General features: G+C 39.0%; 1 protein-coding gene across 5 annotated transcripts in view; it reads right to left on the bottom strand.

Moving 5' to 3' along the window:
- Positions 1–17,132, bottom strand: part of baiap2a (BAR/IMD domain containing adaptor protein 2a) — a 104,616-nt gene that overhangs the window by 73,873 nt on the left and 13,611 nt on the right. For all 5 annotated transcript variants that reach the window (XM_084117473.1, XM_084117474.1, XM_084117471.1 and 2 more), the window contains exon 2: positions 4,448–4,523. In XM_084117473.1, the coding sequence (XP_083973599.1) occupies positions 4,448–4,523 (76 nt within the window). The remainder of the gene's footprint in view (positions 1–4,447; positions 4,524–17,132) is intronic.

Here is a 17,132-nt window from a genome sequence, read left to right as displayed (position 1 = left end):
GGAGGATTAGCGGGACTCATTATTGTGCAGAGCAGTGAAGAGGTAGAGGTTTGGCCCACTCATACAGGGCTCATTTCCTGCCTCATAGATGTTTCATGGAATCAGCAGCTCGGACTCGCTTCATGACTGTCACTCTTGGGCTATGACCACAGGACTGAGGAGTTTCAAAGCCACTGCCACTAACTATAACTGCACAGCAAGATCTGGCAGCCAAGATGCAGCTCTTCCCCCCCAAAACGTCCAAGAGCAGTTCAGTAATAATGCCTCAACATCTCTCTCAGAGAGAGAGAGAGAGAGAGAGAGAGAGAGAGAGAGAGAGAGTTAAAAAAAACTGACGGGGAGAAACTGGATACCAGTCAGCTATTCTTTATGGAATTCATTCAGAAATCAATTGGGACCCACTGAATCCATTGAGAGCCTGTGGAAAACCACCCTGAGCTTCTGGCACGGGCAGAAAGGCCACAAAAATCGGTTGAGCAAACAGTTCATCAAGCTGACCAGCTGTGGCTCTGATTAAGTAAGGCAAAGCAGACTGTTGCACTAGGTCTGTGACTACAGTATGTGGCTACTGTTCAGGACTTATTTACATGGAAATTATGCAGAAATGTGCCTGACAGATGGGACCATCAACTCTGGGCACATCCACTCTACCATTTCATTTTCTTCACTGTCTCTGTTCTTTTTTTCTTTCTTCTTATAGTCTTCTAGGTTGGATATTTTTTGCTGATATACAGGGTGATTCAACTGTCGAATGCAGAAAAAGTTAACATTACATAAAATGTTAAATAAAGTGAACTCTTAGGTCATTTAGTATGATCAACCTAAATGGATGGTTCAGCCAAAAATTCTGAAAATTCTGTCATTTACTCACCCTTATGTCATTCCAAACCAGTGTTCAATTATTGCTTCTGAAGAACATTTTGAAGAATTTTGGTAACTAAATAGTTTCAGTTCCCATTGACTTCCATTGAATTTTTTTGTCCAATGGAGGTCAATGGGAATCATAAGTGTTTTGGTTACCAACATTCTTCATAATATCTTTTAGTTTCACAGATGAAAGAAAGTGAAACAAGTTTGGAACGACGTGAGGATGAGTTAATGATGACAGTTTTAATTTTTGGGTGAACTATCCCTTAAAATATTAAACAGAAACAACTTACTTGGTCAAGTTTGGTACTGCTGATTTTCACACTTTAGATTAGTGTCCAATTCTCACAATTAACTGACTATCAACTATGACTTTTGCCTCAAACTCCTAATTACTGCTTATTAGGTAAGTAAGGCAGTTGTTAAGTTTAGGTATTGGGTAGGATTTAGGGATGTAGAATATGGTCATGTAGAATAAGCCATTAATATGTGCTTTAAAAGTACTAATAAACAGCCAATGTCCTAGTAATAGTTATGTTAATAAGCAAAAAGTTAATAGTGAGAATTGAACCCTGAACTAAAATGTCACCAAAACTCCATATAGGAAATGGTCCATTTATGAAGAAAAAAACAAACAAAAAACAAAACACCGCTGTATAATTTTCATTAAGTTTACTTCCATTAATGGTTCCTGAACATCAATGTAGAACAGTATTTACTCAAATTTCATGCACCTCTGTTGAATCAAAAGAGCCACAGCCAATTATGTTCTAGGTTGTTTGCAGACCAAACTGAGAGAAATACTGAAATAATATATATAATAATAATTAATTCAAAGACAATAAATAGACAATTGCACAATCGTATTATTTCTTTGTCTTTCCTAAATAATTGCAAGCAACACAAACATACAGCACGACCAGTCTAGTCTAATTCACAAGCAAATCAATTCTGAAGGAATTCCATTAAAGCTGACAGAAAATAGCTGATGTTTATCCAATTATTCCCCGTCTACGCTCAATACTCTCTTTCAGATGACTCTTATGGTTCATTGCTTCATAAAAAATGGTATTTTAAATAAAAATAATATACTTGAATAAACAATAATAAACAATTTCACAAAAATCTCGTCTCACAGCATTGAAGTTCCCCTGGCCATCAGTCCACGGCGTTTCCCTAACCCTACGGCCACAGACACTGGGATACGCTCTAGCATCCTATATAGGACAAGTGGTTTGGAGTATGAAAGGATAGTTTGCTTTCTCAAAACTTGCTAATGGGTCATTAAGTGAAATTGGAATCCTTACAATTCCCATCCATACATGCAAGTCTCCCGCTTTGAAATTCTCTCTTTTACTGAGAAAGAACCTTGTCATAACACACTCCCCCACCGCACTCATTCTTCTTTCTGTGCCTGAGGCTCTAAAACAAATCAGCAAGAACAATACCAGTCAGAAATAATAAATGGGGGTAGAGAGCTTTGCTGACTTTGTGTCTGAGTGATTTCATTTCCTAAAACACGGGGTAGAGTGGTAAAGACATGGCTTGAGAGCAAAAGAGGATTACGATTTATTCTGGTCGGCTTAGTGTGGACTAGGACCTCCCACCAGAGCCCAGTTTCCCTCACTACGGGGTAGTCAATTATGGAATAAATCTCTTTTTCAACTCTGTCTCTTCCCTTTATGTCTTTTCATCCATGTATTTACGGTAAAAACCCACGCTCTTCTCTACCCAACTGCTGCATTATTTGCTCTAGAACTTCTTGCTACTATTGGATAGATGTCTGAAGCATATGGACCCTTGTGTACCCCCTTTCTGAGGATAAGACTCTTTCACCCACCTCAGCCAATCTGTCTTTAATGCTCAAGAGTTTAAAGGGCAGTCTGTCTCACAGATTTTACATAAATCCCCCCAGTGGGCTGGGTGCTGGGATTTATGGGTAGCCCAGGTTTCCTTTGTGACTCTTTAAAGGCCAATTCACACTTCAGGATATAGTTATAGTGCGAGTTTGGTTGCTTCACCCAGTGAGCAATAACTATACTAATACCAGTACTGACACCAGTGTCGTCTTATTTATTCATGCTATACATTGTATATTATGATGATTGAAACCGCATTTCAAAAATAGTTGAGGCAACTTAAATTTAAGTTCCTGTGTCATGCTAACCAGCAATGGTGCATGTTAGAATGCTGTCTAGCTTGTATGACAAAGAAGCTTAAATGTATTAAGTTGGCTCAGCAAAAAAACCCAAACATTTTGTTTAAATTAACTTGCCTCCCTTGTTGCACAACCTTTGAAAAAAAGTTTTCCTTAAGTTCTCCTGATTTTTTTACAGCAACTCATGTTTTTACAAAACATTAACTCGTCTCTTGTTTTCTTTAAAAAAGAAGCAAAAATCACAGTGAGAGCACTTACAATGGGAGTGGAGGATTTAAAAGCAGAAAAATTAAGCTTATAATTTTATAAAAGCACTGACATTAGGAATTTTGCGAAAATGTGTGTATTATTTGAGCTGTAAAAGGGCGACAAAGATAGAACTCTAAACAGAAAAGGTGATTTTAAGTGAAATTTTCACAACCATGTTAAACTTCACATTATTTACATCTTGTGGCTATACTATAGAACAGGGAGAATTTTAAAGTTTATAGATTGGCCCCATTTCTTTCCACACGTCCTGATTTTGCCAAGTTAGACGCGTTCCTGAGGCAACATATTTTGATGATCCTGGAACAACATTCCTGTCCGAAAATGTAGTCCAAACCATATCCCTACCCTGAAACCTAACACGATCCATAACTTCTCCCTAAAATCAGAGGGAAATGATGGTGAATAACACTGATGAAGAAGCACCTAACCCTGGTTATAAGCCTAAACTTGACATCAACTGTAAATTTGTCCGTCAAATCTGATTGGTTGATTGAAATGTTGTTCCAGGATCAACCAAGATGTTGAACCATTGCACTTGGTGAAATAATGTTCTGCATTCACTTCCATTGTAATTGCCTCAATGTAACCCAGATTTCTACCTTTATTAAGGAAAAGAAGGGAGAGGCCGAATTTTCTTTTTCCAAAGCCGGTGCTGTCGATTGAGCTTCCGCTAAATCTGGGATTTTCCTTTACGATGTATTCCTACACATCACCATAAATGTTTTACAGCCACTGTACACCCAAGGCTGCCGGAGCAAGATTACATTTGCCAATGTGAATGCAGACGTCAACGGGCAATTGTCTGGCTTTCATCAGTCACCTACTGCACAAAGCCTTCAAAGTCATCTGATTGTTCCTCGGTCTAATGGCTAAATATCAAATCATCAGTGAGGCAGGACACATTATCTCCTCTCTGAATGCCCTCATCAGCTGAGCGTTTGTGTTTGGCCCATCTGAGCTCAGGAGGTGTCTCGGGCTGTGTGAGAGTTGATAAGGCTGTGTGGCCATCTGAATGACAGGATGACAAACATTGTCATCATCTTCAAATGAAGTGGCATTAAAGGCGGATGGGAAGGCGTGGAGGGTTTGGACAGCTGACTGAACATGGATGAAACGGGGGACGTTTGGAGATGTGATGTGGGCGTTACTTACTGGAGAGAGCCTTCTCGTAGTTCTTCCCCATGGCGATGAAATTCCGCAAACAGGGATTGTACTGTTCCATGATGCCCTGCAAGAGATGGAAAGCTGTGTTAAAGGCGTGTTAAACTTTAGTTAGTGTGTAATGTTAAACAACATCTGCAAAGTTACAATGCTCAAAGTTCAAAGCAAAGGAAGAAATCGTTTTAAAATTGCTTTTAAAGAAATCGTTTTTTAAGGACTACAACAAACGGCTGGTAGGGACTACACGACATTCCTCCCAGGTTAGTGACATCACAAAGCCTAAAATTTACATAAACCCTGTCCCAGGAACACGCAGTCCATGTTGAGAAGAGGAAGAGTTGTTGCAGTAGAGCACATTTAATCAACTAACCATTCAGAAACCTCCTGTTGTACTCAACATGTTGTCACTTCTTGAGTCTCTCCAACATTGTCCGACTCCAGTTTAAACATAAAAGGCAGAACAGTTTCTGACATTTTAGTGCTTATCTGCGTAATCGTAGCTGCTAACACACACACACACAAAGTTCTTGAAGCTCCGCCCTCTGTGCTGGGAGCAGCAGCTCATTTGCATTTAAAGGGACACACACATGAAATGACACGTTTTTTACTGACCCTCAAAAAGGGACAATTTTAACATGCTGTAAAAAATGATCTATGGGGTATTTTGAGTTAAAACTTCACATACACACTCTGGGGACAACAGAGACTTATTTTACATATTGTAAAAAGGGGCATTATACCAACCCTTTAAAGAGCAGAATTGCAACACGTTAAGTGTGCATGTGTTATAACTAAGGATGCATCAACATTACAAAGCTGATAAAGTGATGTCACCTTATAGCAAAAAAGGCAATATTATTTTATTTTTTTTGACAGCCTGCTTTAGTCATTCAACTTATGAGAGTTAGTTGACATGTAGTTGCAAAGTTACTTATAGTTAGAGTATTAGTAGACTGTCTGCTTAATATCTGCTAACTTTATTTTGATGGTCCGCCAACAGACATTCTAACTAGTAGCCTAACTTTGCAAGTACAACTTACAACTTACTCTACTAGCCAAGCCTAACCGGTCTACTATTACTCTAATGAGAGTTAGTTAGCATGTAATTGCAAATTAATAAGAGTTAGTTGACAAGTAGTTGCAAAGTTACATAGTTAGTAGAATGTCTAAACTGGACTATCGAAATAAAGTGTAACCTACCATTTTGTCTAAATATATATAAAATAAAACAAAAAAGGAAAAATTATACATTTCGTCCTGGTTCGCTTAACATTCATACTGTCATTTTTTACATCAAACCTAAAGATACAAAACAAAAAACATCTTTTATGACTTCTTTTTTGACACAGAACTTACTGAACATCCAAAACAATGCTGTGTGCTGTGCTAAATGCCATAGTAAATGTATGTGCGCACATATAATGGTATTTTTACCAGCTAAGAACTTGTGAAGAGCTTATAAAACGTGTACGAGTCAAAACGGCACCAGGAATTCCTCAATTACACACAAATGAAGATCTCCTGCAAGGAGACGACATTTTCGAAGCCTGTACCGAACTGTAATGGGCATGTAGCTTCTATGATGAGAAAAACTAGGTATGTCTGAGCATTCGGTCCTTTTAAGGGTCACATCTCGTTTAAATGTCTTTGGTCCATGTTTTTTTTATATTTGAGTCAAACCACAGCAGAGTTCGCATGGAAGAGGAGGGAGACCCCCTGAAAACCGCCACAAACCTGCCAAGTGTGAACACATCCTTCGACTGAGCACAGGAAAATGGAACAGATAAGTCTTAAAGTCTTAAATATTTTTCAGAAGTATCATTGTATATAGACCCAACTATTTAAATCAGCACAGACTCAATACAAGAACATGACGTTCAACAGAGACAGTTAATCAACAAGAAAATGGGCTAAATATATACAACCATTTAAATACAGGCATTCATACACTACTCAACCTGTCCCATTCTTAAGGCCAGGACACACCAAGCCCGTTTTTGAGATGTCGGCCCATTTTTGAGAGTCCATTGGCTTGGTTTTTTCGGTGTGTTCAGCACCGTTGGCTTTAGTCGGATGTCGTCTGTTTTTTTTAGGCCGATTCAGCATGTTGAATTGGCGTGGGGCCGTCGCTGAGAGGGAGAACTCTGATTGGCTGTTTATCTTAGCGAACGAGTTGGTGCACGAGAATAAAAACGAAGATGACGAAAGCGAGCAAAGAAGCCAAGATGGTACAGACAGAAGGCTGTTCTAATTATACATCATCTTACCTGAGCATTCGAATGCATGAATTTTTTCATAATGAGCCAACTGGAACAAAGAAAGTGATCAGCGTGATTGGTATTCAAAATGGTAAGCAAGCACTTTGTTGAAGGTTTGTATATCTGCAGTCCTAGTTTCGGTTTCCCTTTTTGAATGACGAAAATTGACTATTGATACCTGCTGAAATAAACAGATATTTACTTACACGCAGGCGCAGTACGCACACGCTAGTTGACAGTCGCCTTTAGTCCTTTTGGTGTGTTCAAGTGTGTTTTTTGGCCGAGACGCAGCAAATGAGAGGCGACAACAGAGTCAGCTTTTGTCGCCGCAAGTTCTTTGACGTCGACTTGGTGTGTCCCGGGCTTTAGCTTGTTTACTGAATACTTGGCTCATTTGATTATGCTGTCAGCTACCTATACTGTAAGTGTGTAGCATTGTCTAGCTCCATTCAGCCCCCCTGCTGAAAAGACTGGATTAGACATGAATTTCCATGATGGTTTAGGCTGATTAGTACCTTCTGGTTTAGCTGGCTGACCAAGGAACTCCAGCAAAAAAAAAAAAACCCATCTAAACACAGCATATGATGGTGCCCCATCTTTTCAGCGGGGGCTGTGCATCTGTACACACACAAGCATACCAAGGACGCTTCCATTTTCCCTTATGCAAAACTGTCCACAGCATCATCCCTCATTCACACCACCCATCATTCCATGTTGTGTTAAACAGAGTGTGATTATTCTTGTGGGAGGGAAGCAGACACTCATTCGGGGGTGAGCAAAGAGCTTTGACATTTTGTTCAGGGCTTTGAGGCTATGAAAGAGGATGCGAGAACGTAAAAGAGATGGAAAGGAAGCATATGCTAGGAGTTAATGAACATATTTTGCTTTGAAGTGCCAGTGTGCGAGTTAGGCTTGTTAAATTGCCAGGAAGTTTATACAGTGAGTTTTAAGGAAGAGCTGGGATGTCTAGTGTTTCTGAGAGGGCAGGGCACATATGCAGTCAGGGCAAATTGTCTCGAAGCTCCGGTCCTAGTGCAACCAAAATAAACACTTTACCGCCTCATCATGCTGTAATCCTTCAGTGAGGCTCACTCGAGCGGGCATCTGTCATAGCACCCTGAGCACCATCCACTTCCCCTTCAGGGCTTCCTCCAATTAGAGCAGCCACAGTCTGCCAGGGCCGTAGGGTTAACAAAGTCCTGAAGCTGACAGCACAACAACACCGAACCCTGCTTTTGTCCTCTAAAATTCACTACGAATAACTATATCCAATACAGCAGCCTGTAACACCTCACAGGAACCTTATGACCATTCCTACTAAAAAACTGTCCAAATCTAGCCAGTATTTCACAGTTAACATCACTATTGGTCAGTGTTTGACCCTCAATCTCAATCCCTGTCCTGGCACATTACCACGACATACAATTACATATATGCCCTTAACATGCAGAGTACAAGTTTGCTTGTAGCATTAGCATCTAGCTAATGTGACCATGACCATAAAATCTATTACTAATTAACATTTAAGGTTCATGCATTTAAAAAAATGGTTGTGGCAGCTTTGACAATGCATTCCTCATCATTTTCTTCAACTGAAAAAAAAAAAAAAAAAGTCAACAGAGCAGCCACAAACTCCGTCTCATCTATAATGCAAGGGTTTGTGGGAAATATGAGCCCCAAAAGAGTCACTGGTTGCGTTCAAAAATCACATTCTCTCTGAGTACGTTTTTGAATACTTTGCGACTGTTCAGAAAGTGTGTAATAGTATGAATGTGTGTAGTATGAATGTAATCCGGTTGTACAACATTGGTCATTGCTGTCATTGTCATGTGACATATAGCGTAGTTGTGACGCTTCACTGCCATTCACAAATCCTCTCCCGTGGCCGTGGGATAGTAAAGTGTCCATTGGATGCAAACTTCAGAATCTTGGCAGTAGTAGTCGGTCATCCGGGTACTTTTCGCCTACTGTTTTCGAATACTATGAATTTCACACAAAAGTCTCTTTCAAGGAAAATTGCAACGCCTCCAGGCAGCTATGTCAGGCATGCAAGTTTCCTATCTATTTGAATGAGGAAATGCCAAAATTCAAAAACTGCTTGCCAAACTCACATTTAAAAAACATATTACAAAACAGCGACAAATCTCATAAAACAAATTTCTTACACTCAAATAGCAGTAAAACAATGTATATTTCAGGTTGGTCCAGCAATGTGCATGTGCAGTCTTAAGCACAAGTCTAACATGAGCATCTAACAGTAGCTGCAGTGATGCGATGGCTTTAACAACGGCTGATTGGCTCTTATTTAGAGGACGGGACTTATTCTGCCATATTGTGCGTACTACAAACTCTGACACAGGTTGCGCCCTAGGTGATCCAAGTTAAATTCTTGGCTTGTGGTACCATCTACCATCTTGATCCCATCCCCCCCCCTCTCCCACTTCACTTCCTGACTAATCTAACTAACTTCCTACTCTCCTAATTAAATGAAGGGGAAAGGCCAAAACAAATCTTTAAATACAACTTCCTGTTTACAAATTTACAACTCAATAAGGTAGACAACATTAAGTAGCTAAGCATTAGGTGATTTATTAGGAACCCAGTGGCACCCAACCAAGTGGTCACAAAATAAGTAGTAGCTAATTGGCCAAATATAAAAAAAGACCTCCAAATCCACTGGTCCAACCCAGTATCAAGTATCTTTGACAGTTTTAGGCAGGGTAGATGCTGTTCAATCAGTCAACACACATCACATAGAGAAGCCAAATACAGGCAGGAGCATGTCAACAGATGGAGAAATACCAGGTCAAAACGCTCTCAGATGCCTGGAATGGAAGACATATTTGGACGGACTCTATAACAAGATGATTTAGGTCAGGTATTAATAGGCACCAAACTACTCAAAGACTAGTCTGACAAATGTTTCAGTCAATATTTCATTGAACCTTCAAAAATATCAATGTGTCCTACAATAAATGAAGTCTGGGGGCAAAATGAGCTCTGAATCTTCGATTGAGCGACAATAAGACCTGTTCCCCAGGCTTCAGTGGCTTGACGTCACAGGTCACCTTCCTGCTCCTGCCACACTCTCTGGGCAGCTCTGAAAGTGGGTCTGCACCTGAAGGAGAGTAGGCGGCAGTGCCTCAGCAAAATCAGTCACCCCAGGAGCTCCATTAGATGGAAAGAAAGAAAGAGTGAAAAAAATACATATTCATTAATTAAAAAAAAAATTGCACAAGTTTTTTGCGTCTTAATGCCAGTTAGCAAGTTCTGGCAAACAAGCAAGACAAGGTATGAAATGTTCTGGAAGAAGATGATAAGTGGAGAGTACACTGTGACACTGAGGAGTACAGTTCTCTTCTCTAAAGGATGAAAGACCTCTCTCCATTTCAAGGGATTTTTTTTATCTTTACCTACCCTCTGACTCTTTCCCGTACCTTCCCTATTCCCTTGGTGACTACTTTATAACGCCCTGCCAGCATTCCTCATTAAAAAGACATGTCTACATCCTCATAACATGTGAGGGCAAGAAAAATAAAAATAGAGAGATAAGGTACAATGAAGAGAGGTAGAGAAGAGCCTGGCGCTAGATGTGGGTGGTTTACATAACGAATAGGTGAGACCAGGTCTGCGCTCATATGGCACTCCTGCAATCAAGAGCAAAATTGGGCGACGCTGACGTTGGAATGATAGAACAGAATTGAAGTAGGCTCTGTTCCAAAACTTAGCAAGCTGCCTACCTAAATGGCATTTTAAGACACCACGTACATGCTCCTGATATCAAGTCTTTCCCTAAACATAGGCAGAAATCTTCTACTGGATTCAAAGGTACCTAGTTTTGGCCAAAATATGAAGCACTGCATGTACATTTTGCAGAGAAGGCAATCCAAGAATGTACTGTAGCTTCATTTACATGCACCCAAATAATCAGTTTATAATCAAATTAATGGCTCAATTGGACAGAAAAAACAGAAAACATCTAAATCGATCTTAAAGAATCTTCAATTCATATGCATATGTTTATTGACATCTCACCTCTTATGAACTGGTCGGACAAATATTCGGACAAATATGTCAGCTTTTTTATTAAATATATAATCAAGGCAAACATGACAATTATACTTGCAGTAACTCTGGTGACATTGCGGACAGTGACTTTCTCAGGTTCTGAACATAGCGACTGCTCATGTAATGCAGATGTAAACGAATATGTGAATCAGAATGCAACATTTAGGGATCATGTAAACAGAACTTTCAGAATCTGAAATCAGATTGGATTAATTCTGATTGAGGAAAAATAGTGCATGTGTTGAGCTCAGTGAAAAATATCCAAGTTTAAAAATATACTTGCAGCACAGGTCATTATAACTGAAAAGTTTAATTATTTTATGTTAAGTTTAATATACTATATAATTATGTCTGATTTAAATGGATCTGTTTTACCCACTTTGTGTGTGCAATGTATGTTTATGTGTATTGGAGTACATGAGCATAGCAACATGCTAACGTTAAATTCTATTCGAATCAGTAGTGTTCTCTTTATGTGATTTTAGTACCGCATTGCGCTTCAGCAACTTATAAGGTGCCTTTTCAGTTAAAATGCTGCCTATGAAGACATCTGTCTAAGCAGTAGACAGCAAGACAGCTCACTAGGAATAAAGCTGTAGTCAGCACTCCAGTACCTACAAAAATGAGGCCGTTTAACTGTCACAAACACACCACTCAGCACTGAAAAAATAAGGTTTTCTGCAAATGCTAGTGTCACTTCAGCTAGGTGTAATTAGCTTTGGGTAATGCTAACACCTTGAACTTGTGAATCACAAGTGAGGTCAGAAGGACTGGGCGGGGCTTAGGTGGTTTCTTTTCTAAATGCTGTCAGTGTTGCTAATTTTATCATCCCAGTCCTCGTGTGCTACATCTGCCAGCCTAATTGCAAGAGCTAATTGGAATATGAGGCCAGCATACACTTCGTCTGAGAGCTTGGTTATTCCTGACTCTCTGTAAGGGGGACGCGTGTGCAACACCTTCACTTTAGTGACAAGGCAAGAAAGTGACAGTAAGATAAGTGACGGCCATATAAAACAGCAAAAGTAGGCAATCGAAGTCGGATTTTGAGCTTTACTTTGTGTAGGCTATTAAAATGTTTATGGGTTCAACGAAGCACGTAAACAAACTGAGATATTACACCAAAATGCTAACAGTGCAACCACTTCTTTGAAAAATGAGGGCCGCACATTAAATAAATAATCATTATTACAGTATTTAGCTGCAAAACAAGCTCATTGGAAACAAGTGCCTCTTCCTACATTTTTGCAAAACTCCAAAAATGTACCTATTCATACAATTCACCAAAGTTTTGAGCTCATCCGAAATAAACTCTAGAGATGGTAAAACACTAACCATTTCTATTCCTTTTTACACAAATCATGATTAGAAGGGCAGATTATTGACTAATAAAGATGGACAATATACAATTATCAGCATTATAAAGCGCTGCCAGATTTACGTTCATCTGTTTCAGGGAATATTAAACATACTTTTAGCACCACTTACTGGACATTTCACAGCGAAAGTGTCACAAAATGTGAAAGCAGCAACGTAACATTTAGCAGAAATGTCGCCACAGGCAAGTTTTTCCTGTCAACCTGGGTTGTTCAATTTAAGTTTAGGTTGAGTCAAAATATCTACTGTACTTGGCTGTTTGAGCTGCCTTTGAGCCTCATATTTCTGAGGTGTGTCATTTAAAGAATTGTGGCAGAAGGATGGTATGTGTCAGTTAAATTGTGATTGTACAAATTTTGTGTAAAATTGAAGAATAGCAATAAAGCTTCCCAGAAAATGTCACTGATTTATAAATAACCTTTCTTTGGCTGTATATGATCAAAAACATTGATAAAACATCAATTACTGTGAAGTACCATCATTTTGTTGAATTATTGACAAAAAAGCTTCCTTTTATCGTCAATGAGTGGGGAAAAAAAGGTATAAAAGGTGCACGCAGTACGTCCATTTATTTCCAAACAAAACCACATCATGTACTACTTCCAGGTTAAAACCTACAACCTTTTGATTTCTGACTCAGGCAACCATTGCCAATGCCACCCAGCATTTATGGTGCACTGGGGAACCCAATGTTAACTTTAATAACTGACATTAACACTGACAAGCCAAAAATAAAGGAAATAAAGTGTTAGCAATAAAGGCAAAGGGAAAATGTTACTTAAACACACTCCAAGAAGCATTTAGGTGGAAACAAGTCTTGGAGGAGAGATAAGACATCATTGGAGATGTGAATTATTTTCTTCTTGGGGCCCTGATCACACTGTCTGGGTGTATTTTACAGTTATGACCAGCTGATCATACATTATCCCTCACATAAATCTAATTCTTTTGAAGCAAAACAAGTTATTGCTATCAAAAAGTTATTGAAAACAGATTGAAGATTAATTTGGGTTCACTAAAGGGTCTGATCACAAAGGAATAATTATTGCCTTCCATCTGTAATATTAGAAAATTGTACATAAAAAAATAAATAAAAATGCACTTCATTAAGGATATTTTTCCAACATAAAATATAGAGTCAGAAAGTTTCCCTTTGAATGCGTTTCTGCTTTTTTTTTTAGGCTTAATAAATGATTGACACTACAAATGTTCAGAACCCAACAACAGCTGGCCTTGCGCTTGACAACATGCTGGCAGTGCTAATCTAATGCGGCAGAGGTCTGTGCATGGGCTCTCGGCAGACGGAGCACATGGTGTGTGCAATCAGAGAGGAATGTGCGGAGTACAGCGACTGTATCAGTAAAATGACTAGCGTACTGTTCCAACCCCCCCCATCAGACCCCTGTCTTAATCACATCAAGGGGCTGAAAAAAGCAGGATCATCCTCACCCTCTCTCTCTCTATCTGTGTTTTGGCTGTATGCAGGCTTACAAATCTCAATATGCAATACAAATCTAGTCTCAGTTTCGATCCCTAATTCAGGCTCAACGACATGTACTCCTAAAAACAAGCATGCCAATGTGGGTGTTACTTCACATTGTGTTTACAACCAAGTTTTGACACTGCACATCAAGCGGACCAAACAAAAGATTAAAATTGTTTAAAGTACAAAAAGTACTTATGAGCAAATGGTAATATGAACAAATGTTTGTTTTTATTACCATTAATATTACCAATATGCTAGATGGTTAAAACCTCCACAAAATCACTTGCAAATGCAGTCTTCTTACATATTTCCCATTGAAACCCAAGATCACTGGAAAACTATGGCCACAATTGCGTTTCATGACACTTTCAAAGTGAAATGTCCAACGAGTGGCACCAAAAGTACGTTTAGTTTTATCTAAAAGAGATGAACACGTATCTGGTAACGATTTATTACATTGGTTGTATCGGCACTGTTTGAAAATGAAATGTCTGGTGAGTGGCGTTAAAAGTTTAAACCCAATCCTAAACCAAACATGAGATGAACGCTTTTGCTGAAGCAACCATGCCAATTTAGCTTGCTTCTACAAGTCTTTTTTATCGTTACACGTGTTCTACAGGACTCGTACCAGAGTGAAGAAAAGCCAAATATTTGGAACTGGTTATGTGGTAAAAACATCAGAATGTATTAGTTTACAATTCAAGCACTGTGGTAAGTAAAAGTGTTTTGTGATCATAACATAGTATTGTGCAAGAAGTTGAATATAGGTAGAGGCATGTTTTTCCAATAAGCCTATGCTGTCCAATTGATACAAGTAGTTTGGGAGGGGCATTTCGAAGACTTTTGCAGGTGGTGCTAGAGAGATAGAGAGAGCATTTGACTGCAGCAAAAACTCTGCAAATTTAGTCAACAATATTTCTGATGTCATAAATATCTCCTAAAAAATGTTCAGGTTGTAAGAAAACACAAATTTTGGAAAAACTTCAAAAAGTAACCAAAAATGACAATTTTATAAATCCACAAACAACAGCAAGAAGTGTTCATTACTAGTTCCTTCCTTGTGCTAAAATACTGTCCCAGAACAGACCTGTGACCCATGTTTGGGTCACGACCCACCAACTGAGAACTTTGATCATGCAAGCACATTTATCTATAAGTTACCATTTAAAAAGAATCCATGAAGAGTTAAAAATTATACATCAGCCCATTTAATGAGTAAAGAAGACACCAAACGAGAGTGCATGCAAAGCACTAATATCTCATCACTGGTTAAAGAACAACCACAGAAAATCCATGCAAACTTCTGCAAACTTGCTGTCTTGCGCTCAAACAAGGCTTGAACTTTATGGAACACACTGTCATGCTAAAACCATTGAGTGGTTGAAGGGTCCTTAACGATCCTCCCATTATGTGTAGGAATTCCCAGAATGCATGCACTTAACTGGCCTGACCGCACCACAGAGCTTCTGGAGTAAGCCTTGTTGTTCAGACGCACATGAAATGACAAGAAACCTTCATGCTGCATTATATTCAATGCACAACAAACGTCCTCGACTCTCTGAGCAAATGGAAATAAAAACAGGAAAGTCTGGCTGTATCAAACCATGGCTACCTTTTGCCATGGGTTAGAGCTGTGAGGCACGATGCAAAGCATGTGATAAAAAAATTAAATACTACATTTGTTTATCAGGTGTTTTCAATCTCATCTGAAATGAGCAGTAACATGCAATAACATAATTACAGGTTAAATACATTACAAGTAACATGCATTACATACATTATTAGATTACTTTTTGATGTTACGAGTAAAGTAACACATTACAAGTAACATGATTACGTAATCAGATTACTTTTTTGATGTAACGAGTAATGCATTACAAATTCAGATTACTTTTTGACGTAACTGCAAATTACATTCTAAAAACACAAATACATAGTATTTACAGCCCAAAAAATACTGCAGATGAAGTATTTAAGAACAACAGTCACAGTAATGGTATGAATTATAGCTGAAATATAGCTAGTGATGCATGATGTCCACTTTAATGGACAGACAATTAATCAGAATTTCCTCCCAATTTAAAAACAATACTTGGAAAATTGGAAAAATTATACGACGCCTAGATGTTACAACATTTCTGCAAGAGTTTCCTAGGATAGAAGGAATGGATGGATATACCGGAGCAACTTGGCATTTCTCAATGCCTGTCGGCCATCTTGGTTTGTGGAAAAAAAAATCCAATTATAACGACTTGCCACTTGGTGGCAGTATATAGGATGATCCACTAGTGTCCACTGTAGTGGTTGAGTAACAAACTAGTGTGAAATGTGTTTTCGGGGAGTTCATTTTCTAAACGTTCAAAGTCCTAAAAGTGTCCCTAAATGAAGAAACACCCAAAAGAAACACCAAAGTTTCAAAACTGGAAGAGGTTTAAGATTGTAGAGCAACATAGCAAATTGCATTAACACTGAATGTGTGGTCACAGGTGTGTGTTTAATGCCACTGATCGGTTAGTTCCAGTCCCTTAATTTGATTGGTCCGGTGGTGCTCCAATAGTGATGATATTTAGTCCACTGAGACTTTTTGCTTAATTACAACAACTTCAAATCAGAATTTAGTCGGAACAAGACGAACAAATCCTTTATGACTAACACAGTCAATGTAACATTATTCAACAAGAGAAAGCAAGCCCGTTGCAGCAGATTGGGCGATCGATACAATTTAATAGGCTGAGACAACTGTGTATCTAGATTTAATTAGCCTAATTAAATGAAGCAGAGACACAGGCATCCGAGCTGGACAGATGCGTCTTTGCTTCAGAACGTAGGTGATGTTAGTAGACAGCGCTTTCAACACATAACCCCCTGACCCTGTTACAACACTTCATATATTCCCGCAGCTCACTGATGGTTTCCATGGAAACATCTGAGAGTGTCTCTTCTTCTACAGATTACACGCTGATTGATTTATTTTTGAGAACTTAATTAGGAGCTCAGGACTCCGTGTCCCCTGATCATTAAACTACTCCATTCAATACGCCACGTACCTACTGCAAAACACAACTGGTAGGGACCAAGGGGGTAATCTTTCAGAAAAAACTGAAGCTTCCCCAGGGGCCGCCATTGATTAGCAGACCATCACCTGCTGTTAGCATTCCATTGACTCCCATTCAGTTTGGCGTCACTTTGACAGCGAATAACTTTACATCTGAGGCGTTTAAAGACTCCATTTGTCCATTATTTATTTCTAAAGAAACACGAAAATGTATAAAAGGCTCCATTACCTTGTATCTTACGTTATGGCCCCGTAGAAGCAGTTTTTGTAAAAATAGGCTAACGATTGCGTCATAACCACGCGACTCTCTGTCGCACAGTAGAGAAATTACCGTATAGACAGGAGGAGAAGCTCACGGGCAATTGGGGGGACGTGGAGGCAAAATGACAAAGTAATTAATCAGAATACTTAGCAAAAGTTTCTCCTGCTCCTAGC

The sequence above is a fragment of the Abramis brama genome (assembly GCF_963993115.1).
Source record: "Abramis brama genome assembly, chromosome: 1".
Lineage (NCBI taxonomy): Eukaryota > Metazoa > Chordata > Actinopteri > Cypriniformes > Leuciscidae > Abramis > Abramis brama.
Note: the sequence above shows the minus strand (reverse complement) of the source record. Positions and strands in the feature narration are given on the sequence as shown.